Source organism: Oryctolagus cuniculus, chromosome 7 (genome assembly GCF_964237555.1).
Source record: "Oryctolagus cuniculus chromosome 7, mOryCun1.1, whole genome shotgun sequence".
NCBI classification, from domain to species: Eukaryota; Metazoa; Chordata; class Mammalia; order Lagomorpha; family Leporidae; genus Oryctolagus; species Oryctolagus cuniculus.
In genome coordinates, this window is record NC_091438.1 from 89,550,029 (window position 1) to 89,562,114 (window position 12,086).

Genomic DNA, 12,086 nt, shown 5'->3' on the forward strand with positions numbered 1-12,086 from the left:
AGCATGTAGATGTAGTAAATTCCAGGCATTATTAGAGATGTCAGTAAAATGTATGCTATATTTTACAACAATCTCCATCCTTATTTCTTAATTAAAAAATGAAAAAAAATCAACAAAATGATTAATTCTTCAAGGTTCTAAGAAACAGGCATTATGAAAATATATACATGGACATTGAATTCTTTGGAGTAGGACTTGAAAAAGGATAAAAATATCTTGGACACGCAGTAACAGTTTGTTCTACATATGTAGGGCTGACAGGAGAACAGTGCTGTCAGCCAGGCTGACCACATCGTTTTCTTGTACACTTTAAAGAGCAGAAGAGGGCACCGTTCGGTTTTCTTTTTTAAATCGCTTTCAGAAGATTTAGAAAAAAAAATTGAGGTCGCAACAGACCTCTTTGAATACTACAAAGACACTTTAAACGTCCATAGACAATGGAATTGCAAAGCTAAGTTAATTTTGGCGCAAAAATCTTTTGGAAACATATGCAGTTTTTTCACGATACACATTTTTCATTAAAGTTTTAAACACCCTTTGTATTAAGCATGGATTTCAAAATTCTTTGCACCAAGATACACCTCTCGTGTAATTGGTATTTCCCCCCTGTACACACACAATTTCCGTGAGTCTTTCTCTAGGATGACCATGTCCACATGCTTCTACCTCCACAGGTGTGTCAGTGGAACACCTGAAAGGTACTAGTTCACGTGTGTCTTCGGAGTCTTAATACACCAGCCAATAAAAGGCTTCAGACTGAAAAGGGGAAGCTTTATTCATCTTGTATCACGAAGACTATGGCGAAATGCATTTTCCTCCTAACTAGGTATCGCAGATCATGGCAGACCAAAATATTTTGACTTCATTTAATTTGAAGCCACTGAGTGCTCTATTATTGCCAAGCCTCAGTGTAAATAAGAATACATGATTTTAATAATATTTCCTATCTTTTAAAAAACTGATTTACTTAAAATAAGAGTTTTTAATTTAAATCCAGGTGTTAATAATTTGATTTATGCCCATTTCCTTTATGCATGCTTTTTTGCATTTTTAATAATAATAATAAACCCATGACACAGGCAGAAACAAATAGGCATAAGATGGCATCCCAGACAGTAAACTTCATTTAATATCTGCTGTCCTAATGAGGTTAGAGCTGTTTTTGGTGTAGGAGTAGTCTGTGTCCCTTTAGAACTTTTTTACATATTATGAATGTGGAAAATTTTACTTAAATATCTGAATTCAACCACAGAGAATAATCAACAATTCTAAGCTGATCAAGCCTAAATTAGTACTATTTACTCTACATAGTGTACTTCAAATATCTTCAAAAGTAAATTCCTATCCCCTAGTAACTGCATTTCAGTTCTACAGCTTGCTTCAGAACTCTCTGCAGCTATTTTGCTATTCCACGAAACATGAACATTCTGTATTATGAGATGTAGTTCACAGATCACATTTCTACCTGAAGACAGCTGTGCTGAAACTGTTGGCTCAAGTTCTGTGAACTAAAATATTTGACTGCGAGAACATACTGCAAAAAGTAATTTAAATTCATCAGGAACATACTATATAAAATGGAAAAGCATTTTACATAGTCTCATAGTAAGCACTTTCATTACTTAAGCAATCCATATTCCAGTATTTAAGCACTCTTACACTTCTTTCTTTAATGATTTTTCAATTAGAAAAGAAAAATACACATAAAACCAAATCTTACAGAGTTGAGTTTGAGTTTTGCATTTTGTATTAAGTATGATCAATAATTTCTCTTGCTAACAGACAAAAATAATCTCATAAAATAAAGGTTTAGCGCTAGTAAATAAGAGATTCAGAATTGGAAACATCATTCATTTAAACGTCTATCTGCTAAATTAAAATTAAACCTTGCAACAGATTTCACTTACCAATATTTTCTGTTGGCATTGAGACCCTTGTGGGTTCTAAGAGGTTGTCAGCTAGGACAAAAGCTCCTTCCTCCAGTGTATCGAGTAACATTGTTGCAGTGTGTGCTTGTTCAGAAGAATTCATATGTTTCCAAGATTCCAAAGCTTCAGGTCTCAGAAGGTTGTCCACTGTGTCAACAATTGCCTGCATCCATTAGGAAACCATCATTAGTTCTGATTGCTTCTAGAAGCAAGGTGATTTTCAATCACTGACTTGTGATAATAGTAATAATCTGCTTGTCATGATGATTTCCCTTTTATTTTAGGATGGACAACATATAGCTGGTCAACTCAAAATATAGTTGACCATTTCTTTCAAAACAGGAGTAACTAAAGATTAGCAGACTACTATCTGACACTAAAGAGTATGTGTAGAAAAGTGGCTGCTTCCTGTTAATCTAATCACACCTCCATTATTGAAGAGAAATATTACAACCGATGTCAGTACTTGATCTCAGGCATGATTCTTACATGTGTTGATAACTATTAAAGTCATCCTATTTGGACTGAATGTTTTAAATAAAAATCACTGATGTCTCTGGAGTCAACGACTTGGAAAACTAAATCAGATTGTTTATGGAGACAGGGAGAATCTGAACTAAAACTGGTAACCTAAACTGTGCTTTATATACATTATCTACTTATTATCATTTTTTAAAAAATGAAAGTGGTTTGAAAATTTTAACATTATCTGTGAACATTTTCACTCTTCCAATTCCTTGTGCAGCTATGAAACACTTGAGAATACACTTTAATAAACAACAGTGCTCTTCACAGTAGTCAAGAAAGCAAACAAAATATTCAAAGCCTTTACTGATAGCTTAATGAAAACAGAAAAACAAAAGTCTTCATAAACATACAAGTTGTAAGTAGTCATGTTTAATTCATTATCATGCAAAATGACAATAAATTTTAAAAAGTCAGTTAAGCAACTGAAGGCAGGCTCTTAGGCTGGTATTTACTGTAGCTATGCACGGACTATGCCTTCCACAGCTGAAATCACTACATTTATTTACTCTGTTCCATTTACCTAGTCATAATGTGTCATTAAGCTCATATAGAAACTCTTTTGATCTGCTAGGAATCACTGAGGAAAAACAACATACAGTGTACAAAGGACAACATTAAAAATTGCTAGTTTGAGATATTATATTGAAATGAGCAGGGGGCAAAGTTGTTTGAGACCACTGTCAGAGTAAGATTAATTAGCTTAATCCATCTTAATATCCTCGTTCTGTCTGCCTTGTGAGCCACCACGACCTTCCTGGCAGGTGGAAGATACTTGCAAGTGGCGTTAAAGGCTTGCCTCTCTCTCTAATGGGAGATAGAATAGTCAAAATGCTCACGCTGATACTGCCGCAGCCATTAACTAGAGTGGAACAGAAATTGGTCTGCTGAGGCTAGATTCATTAGTCACCAAGAAATACAGGCTGGAGCCTCTAATCTAAGTTACAAATGAATCCTCTGTCACAAAGTGGGAACTGGCTTCATTTGCATAGTGTAAGTCAGCTTCTGATTTGTAATTTAAGGAGTTTTATTAGTCTTATCTGAACAGAGAAGCTCATTTGAGACATACTGAAAATGACACTGGTCAGAAATTAAGGTCATACTGAAATTTACTCCATATACACATAACTCGCTGATAGTATGCTTTTATTAATTTGAAACACTCCTTATTTATTACCATTTGTACTTTACTAGTGGGATCAAAATGATCATTAGCCTCATCATATTCCTGAAGTAGTCTCTTCCTGCCAGAGAAAAGCAAGCTATTCTTTTCCCACTGAGGTACGTGTCCTGGGCAACATACCAATTATTACATTTTCTACATTAACTCGTATCTTAGAGGTGAACTGAACATTCCCGTTTGAAAAATTCTATAGACTTCAGCAGTTATTTCTTTGCCCCCATTAAACAGACTAAAAAGCACTTTCAGAACATTGCTATACCTAAAATAAGTCTTGTCCACTGCCTTTGCCTACAGCAGGTCCAACAAAGTCTACAACTAACTAGTGAGATGCCATTCTTTTTGTCTAGACCTTGCCAACAGAAATTCGTGGAGTTATGGTTTTTTAATAACCTGTGTAAGAAAACTACAAAAGGTCATCTGTAGTCAAAGTATATGGATTAGTTTTTCAAGGTTTGACTTACCATGGTTATGGTTTATAAACATGGTTATAGAAAATAACTATCCTCCCAAAAGGAAGTTGTGGAATTCATAGAACAAAACAAAATGCAATTTGGTATTAGTATTCTGATCTATCACACAGAACTAGCATGGCATGGCATAGCATGGCGTAAGTCCACTGTTAGCCTTAGCATATTTCCTACTGCTTGCATAGACAAGGCAGAAAAACTGGCTAGAGTACAGAAGGATTCTGAGCCAAACAATGGCTCTGTGCTCCTATTAGCCTCATAAAACCATACGTAATATACAATGAAATCACTGTCCCATTTTTCATATTTCATTTCTAGTAACCCAACACCATATCATCCTGATTCTAGAAATAACTCCTAAAGTTTTCAGGACAAAGCCTATTTAAGAATACATCACAAAGATAAGAAAGCAGTGACTTTTTCATGCACATACATTATGACTATACAGTCTTTGATATGATAAACTGCCAAGAAAATATCATAGCTGCTTTACTCAGGTTATATTTTAATCCACAGAGATGACAACAGAAAACATATGATTTCTTTCCAATCAGAGAATATCTCATTAAAATTCGTGTACTTTTGGATGAATGGAAAAACAGCAAAAATTATTCAAATAAATTATTTGCTTATTCTGAGAGTAATATACCTGTGAAAAGCCAACATTTGTACAGCTGCTATGGGGCACATTATATAATTATCAAAGACTGAAATACATTGGATCATGCAGCAAGATGATAAAGCGTGGCAGGTAGCTGAAGAAGGGAGAAAGCAGGGTGACAGCACAGGAGAGATACCTTAAGGTAAGCCCTGCATGTCTTCTCTCGTTTTTGGAGCTTTTAAGTAAAAGAAAAGAAAATCAGAGGTTAGATTTTATCTGTTGAAAATGAGGAAAGAAGAAATCCTCAGAAATTAAAATCCAAAATATGTTGACAAAAAAGGGATAAAATTTTTACCGTGGTTAAAAAAAAAGCCCACGTTTTAATCCTATGGAACCACTTGAGCCACAGATTTTGAGTTTAAATATACACACTTACAGGGTAGTACAAAAACTATCAAATTTTTGCTATAGTAGGAAAAATTAATAGCTCTGATAAAACACAGTCCTGCAGAGGGAATCTTGGTTCTCCCAAAAGCTGCCATTGAAGAGAGTATTTCAGTGACTTAATATTCCCATATGAGTCACTATTTTGCTGCAACCATAAGAGTTGCATGTATTAGCATACAAAACATATCAATTCTATAAAATCTTTCCAAGTGTATATGATGCATTCTAAAAGCAGAGAACTGACCATAACCAGAGGAATGGAATTTTCCACCAGCTACAATCTCTCCTGGGTAATTAACATCGTTTTCACTTTTTTTGTTGGGGTGGGGATGGAGGGAGATGTTGTTCTTTTCTCAATCACAATTCTTCCTGGGGAAATGACTGACATTGGAAGTTTTGTTTCTAAGTTTATGTCCAGGGGGCCAGTGTTTGGCAGCCAACTGCTAGAAAAATCAAGAGCCACCATACAAAATGACAATTGTAAAGGACAGAAGAGTTCTTCCCACCTTGTTATAACTCCGTCCAGCTGAATCCTTCTCACTAGGTTTCAGTTCCTGCAGCTGTGCATCAAGGATGTCCACCAACTGCTCCATCAATCTCACTGAAGAACTCACGTCTCCAGCAAACACGGGCCCTTTGGTATGCTTAGCCAGTTCATTGGCAAGACTAGCAGCATTTTCTCCACTTCTGATCTGAAATGACAAATTTTATTATCTCAGTAAGAATCCTTGTTCTGCTTAAGGCTTCTAGTTCTCCTTGAGTACCTCTGTTGTGGTGAAAAAAATATTTGTGAGTATGTTGAAATCTGCAACTAATTGAGACCAATAACTTTCTCTTCATCTCAGAAGATTAAAGACTCTCAGATCCACAACACACAAAAGAATTCTTAACCAGACACTTAAAAGAAACAAAAAAAACATAAATCCTTAAAAAATTTTTTTCAGCCAGCTCTCATTTCCCTGCAACCATTTCCAATTGTTACTTAAAAATCTTATTTATTCCAGCAATCCAGAATTTAAATCAGGATGTAATCAGTGTGATACTGAGAGTTATTAGTCGATGTTTGTATTTCAGAAAGATGGATGGAAAAGGAGAAAATAAAATGCCACTGCATTACAGTGCATTGAAATAAAAATTATTTGTTGTTATAAAAGGGCACATATTTTAAATATATGCCCAATACCTATAATGTTATTTTCACTCATTTTATCATAATCATATGTAATATAAACATCTGCTAGCATTCTGTGGATTCAGTTGCAAACTTAATGATACTTGATTTAGTAGGGCAATGCACTATTTGTCTTATGAACATCAAAAGAAGCAGAACAAACTAAATGTGAATGAAATTAAACAAGCATGTACTCATTATAAAGCTTAACATAGAAAATAGCATACCCCAAAACATATGTAACTTTCAACAAACAGTTTACAGACAAAACTATGCATAATTTTCTTATTTTTATACTGAACAAAGAGCAAGGAAGCTGGTTTGATATACAAAGCTAAATTATTTATGTTAGAAGCAAAGCCCTAAATCACCAATGTGTGCCATATTAAAAGGTTCCAACCAACCTTCTGAGCCAGCTGATTTACCCAGTGTGAAGTACAGTTGCTAAGATCAGGGCCCTTAGGGTTCCATGTTCCAGTAGAAACCATGCAGAGATACGAGGCAGTTCCTACAACAGATGCAGAAAACAACAGTGAAATTGAAACCATCTTTCTGCATGCACTCGGGAAATCAGCTATTATGACATTACTCTGTGTTAAATTTTGAATAAACACTAATGGAAGTAGTTGACAATAACTGACAAAAAGTAGGGTGTAATGCAGATTATAAACACTAAGTATAAAGTCAGCATAGAAATATCAGATATTGTAGCAAACAAAAGCCCTTGATTTTCTTGGGACTCATCCAGAGCGATGCTCCTAATGAGAAAGGCAGCTGTAGCGAAGCCTCACCAGAGTCCCTGGGCAAAATTCTCAGGCCTGACCCGGGTCTTTAAGCAGGAGAAGTAATTCAGTCCTTGACCTTAAATGACTTTTACATTTTAAAAACCCCAAAGTAATAAAGTTAACTGTTGTAAATATCTTTATCCAAATAAAATCACTTTAGTGTAATTTAGAACCTACTCGCTATGTTAAAAAAATGTATGCATGGTATTTTACAGGAAATACCTCTTGTTCCCTTGGGACATGGTCGCTCAACCATCATTCCCCTTTGTGTCTGAGGCCACCTTATCCCCCTCGCGTCTAATGCTTCGCAGAATCTCTCTGGCAGGGGAAAAATATTTGTTACAGGAGGAATTTTGGTTGTAGAAACTGCTGGAGGTGGTTTTGTCCCTTTGCTTCCTTCCTGCGATCCAGCTACAGTTGTGCTCATGGGGCCTTTCTGTGAAGTAGTGCTTGTGGTTGATACTGTGGTTTTGAACAGCTCAGCTGAAGAAGTTATTGTCACAGCTGTGGTAGGCACTATGGAAAAAAGATGAGTATGTTAATCTCACACACACACCAGCGCTCACACACAGGCATGCACACGTGAGTGTGTACACACACACACACAAACCCTACCCATCCACCTGGCCCCAAAACCAACTAAATGAGAATTACTATCAGTAGGGCAGGAGGAAGAATGAATCTTGTCATTTCTTCCAATTTACTCACTAAAAAATGGTAGCTTAGGCTTTACTACAGCCTTTGCTGTATGGCTCTGTTAGGTTTTTTACTTTTCAATGAAATATTTGATCTTGTAGTTTAAGTTCAATTTCATCATGTACTATCTATTAATAAATGAAGGGCAGTGCCACTTGAAAAAAACTCAAATTTCATATAGGCTCACTCTATAAACAATCAAGGGATAAACAAATGTCTGATGGTTATATGTAACGATAAAAAATTTAAAGTCACCCTCTCTACATCTTGCAGGAAAATAAATACTATGACATCTTTCCACCCAGCAGCCATTCTTGCTTGAAAGATTTTTGAGCATGCCTGATTAGATCCAAGCAGCAGATAAGCTTGGCATGCTTGTGCTGTTTTAATAAGGAAACATCCATGGCTTGGGCACCTTTACTTTTGAAAAAGCAGGTAAAGTAGGTACCAAGAAGCAGCTAATTCTGCTCAGAAGTGATAATACAATGTCTTACCAAGATAAAAGGTTAGATTAATTATGCCTAATTCCAAGTCGACCCTCTACAACTTAATGATGGTTAAGAGACAAAAACGGAATGATAGCTTCACTTTTAAAAGCAAGTAAGTTTTATTTTTTAAATGAATTTTTTTGCCTTCCAATATTACTTTGAAACTTTTAAATTCACTAGGTTAAAAAAAGAGAGCTCAAACTGATCTTCTGTATATAAAGAGAATCGAAAATGAATCTTGATGTGAATGGAAGGGGAGAGGGAGTGGATAAGGGGAGGGTTGCGGGTTGGAGTGACGTTATTGGAGGGGGGAAGCCATTGTAATCCATATTCTGTACATTGGAAATTTATATTCATTAAATAAAAGTTAAAAAAAAGGGAGCTCAACTGTTTTCTCCATTAATTATCTTTAAAAATTTAAACAGTTAAAAATGATCAGTAAAAACTTAAGAATCTGTTAGAAGAGACCAGAACTAAAGTTTTATCAACATTTACAGGTTACTGGCTCTTCAAATCTTTCATATATGATGCCTTAAATCTAAAATGTTAAGAGTCAAAGAACAAGTAGGTATTTTTCAAATCATTTTATAAACCAACAACTTATTGCATGCTTTATTTAAGAGAAAACAAGCTACAACCTTATCATAAAAGAAATTCACATTATCAATGTTATGCTTACTATTTTAATCTCTGGCCCATAAATATTTGTTTTTATAATTCTGATACTACTGAGAATATTCTAAGTTTATCAGGAAAAGCAAAGTGCACATTTCTCTAGTTCTTTCATAGTGACAAACTTCTTGTAATCCCTAAGCACACCACACACATTGTATTCCTTGTTTCCCCCTCCATTTCTTAAGCATGTGTTTTATTTCCAAGGCATAATTTACTGACCATACGAGAGCTGCCTGTGTACATTAGTCAAGCATCATGCCCAGCTAGCTGCCGCAGAAACCTATTCAAACCTGTCTATCTTTTTTCTGTAAAGCACTTGCCTGACACCTTGTTAAACCTCTGTAATTTTCTTTTGATTACAAAGCAGCCAGGCTTTCAGCGCTTTCTCAATTAACATTTGTCAAAAGCATCACAATTTTTTGCAGAAGTGTCAAATGACGACTGTTGAATCAAGTCTTATGTGGAAGGGGGAAATCAGAGTGAAAAGAGAACAGGGCAGAGCAAAATGGTTTAGTGCTACACCATCCCATGTACCTGGTATCCCTTGACACTGCACTAATCAGTACATACTTACTAACCGAAATATGTATTAATACTACAATTAGCTAACATCAGTCGAGGCTCATAATAAATCAGTCGAGGTAAATAATAAAATGGCCTCCATTAAATGCACAAACTTTCCTGTAAAAGTCTACTGCCAGGTTTCCATGTGTTTTTTTCTTAATATATTTTCATACCTTTTCACCTTTTGATCATCACAAGAAGTCTACAGGCAATCAACACATTCTTCAGAGGTTAAACAGTGAAACATTGAATTATGAAAATAAACAGAAAAGTCAACTTTAAGCAACAATACTGTACTCATTAGGGGACAGTAAGAATTGGTGAGATTCTGCAAGGATGAAGTTCAGCAAAACTTCAGGGAAAGCAATCATTTTTCTAAAATTGAAGCTAGAAATGCAGAGGTATTTCTAAAAATATTAATTTCTCTCCACAGGCAGAGTAAGTCCCAATAGGGCATTTGAAACCGATAAAATCTTATACTTATTCAGCATTTATGTGCCTGATGCTATGCCAATCACCATTCATGGGTTATCAGATCATTTTACTTAATCCTTAAGCACAATCACATGTACCAGGTACTCTAATTATCTGCTTTTTATAGATGAAGAAACTGAGCCACAGAGAAGTGGCAATTTAAGGACATTTGTCCAGTCTTAAATCTTACTTTTCTAGAAAGATTTTCATCGACTGAAAAAGTACAACAACCCACAAAGCAACGGGCACTTTTCTAAGGCACATCTGACTGCTACTCTTCTTCATGAATCTCAGAGATGAGAATATAAGATCAGAGCAATAAAGCATTAAAATTTTCATAACAGGGGCCAGTGTTGTGGCATACCACATTAAGCCTCTGTCTGTGATGCTGGCATAGCATATGGGTGCTGGTTCATGTCCCGGCTGCTTCACTTCCAATCCAGCACCCTGCTAATAATGACTTGGGAAAAGCAGCGGAAGACGACTGAAGTGCTTGGCCCCTGACACCCATTTGGGAGATGGTGATGAAGCTCCTGGATCCTGGCTTTGGCTTGACCCAGCCCTGGCAGTTGGGGACATCTGGGGAGTTTATCAGGGGCAGGAGGGTTTCTCTCTCTGTCTCTCCTTCTCTCTCTTTCAAATGAATAAATCGTTTTCAAAAAGTTTCATAAGAAACGTGGCTAAAGGTTCAAAACTCAAGAATATCCTATGAACATTGATAGAAACCACTGCAGCTCATAACAGAATTATAACTGAAATTCAAACTCATTTTCACACGTTCTGTATATGAGGCTGCCTTATATCAAGCATCCAGATTGAGCATTCTAGCTACCATTTATCATTTGAGCACAGACACCTAGTTATCTACAGTTTTGGCAAGCATACTTACCATTGTAGTGTATTCTAAGAACTTGCTATTTGTCGGGTTTTTCCTGCACCAAAGAGTTTCAGAACAACATCTGATTTTGCTAATGGCAACACTCCCCTCACTGGAGGTGCAGGAGCTCACCCATTATTCATGGAATGAACTCCAGCTAGAGTTTGCAGCTTGATAAGGCAAATATGAGCACCCACCAATATTTACTCTTTTTCAAAGCCAAAATATATTGATCATCTCAGATACAACTTTCATTAAAATACAAAGATACTTCAGAAAATATGTAGACTATGCTAAATACATTCTAAATATAAACAAAACTGGCTCTCTTGCTAAAAACATTTTTGTCCTATTATTAAAACACCTTACTTCAGAACTAATATAAGACAGATACTCAGAAACTGCCAAAACTCAAGTAAAGATACATTTCCTTGATAATACTTTGAATATCAAATTTGCAATTTAAATAAATAAAAAGCAATCCAGATTAAGAAATGGAAAAGAGTTAAAGTAGGGTTGGAAAGGGTTTTTCCTAAGCCCACTCTAAAGAAGAGAAAGTAAACAGAAAATGAGACCAAGTTCAGGAGAATGGAGCAAATGAACAACCAAATCATAGAGGAAAATAAACCAGAACACAGGAATAATATGCTTGTGCTCTTAAAAATGAAAAGGCCTGAAGTTATAAATGGGGCAATGTGTTAAAGCTAATACGCTGTGAAACAGCCCACAATGACAAATGATAGGAATGATAATCTTGCAGCACAAATTATGCCTGGGCCACATACGTGATAGCAAACCCAGTACATAAGAGTTAAACTCTGCCTTTCAGACAAACAGGTCAACCACTGTTTTACGACTGGCAAAGCCTTGGTTTGCTCTGTCCTCCCAATTTCTTGGATCTTGCTTCTGGAAATCTGACAGTGGTTGCAAGGTTCGACCTGTATGTATTGACCAGAATAGCCCTGCAAGGTCTCACCTACATTCACATGGAAGGCATGTATCTTGGACCAAGAGACAGGAGTCTCTACAAGCATGTAAAGATAGATTATAAGGATGGACAGTAAGTATACAGGTCAAACTGTAGCAAGAGAAATTTAGATCAGATAAAATGCCTTATCACTCAGGGCTAAATAAGGGGTGAATAGGAATTTTCATACTTGGTATATTTAAGAATGGCTAACCACTTGTATTTTGAATGACAAAAC

The 12,086-nt window shown here is 36.0% G+C and overlaps 1 protein-coding gene across 46 annotated transcripts in view; it reads right to left on the reverse strand.

Annotated features, from left to right (window-relative positions):
• Nucleotides 1-12,086, reverse strand: part of ADGRL2 (adhesion G protein-coupled receptor L2) — a 695,256-nt gene that overhangs the window by 35,986 nt on the left and 647,184 nt on the right. For 24 of the 46 annotated variants that reach the window (XM_070078167.1, XM_070078177.1, XM_070078173.1 and 21 more), the window contains 5 exons: nt 7,330-7,623; nt 6,727-6,830; nt 5,658-5,843; nt 4,901-4,939; nt 1,908-2,091 (listed from right to left, as the gene is read on the reverse strand). In XM_070078167.1, the coding sequence (XP_069934268.1) occupies nt 1,908-2,091; nt 4,901-4,939; nt 5,658-5,843; nt 6,727-6,830; nt 7,330-7,623 (807 nt within the window). The remainder of the gene's footprint in view (nt 1-1,907; nt 2,092-4,900; nt 4,940-5,657; nt 5,844-6,726; nt 6,831-7,329; nt 7,624-12,086) is intronic. The other 22 variants (XM_070078187.1, XM_070078190.1, XM_070078179.1 and 19 more) reach the window with 3 other exon arrangements.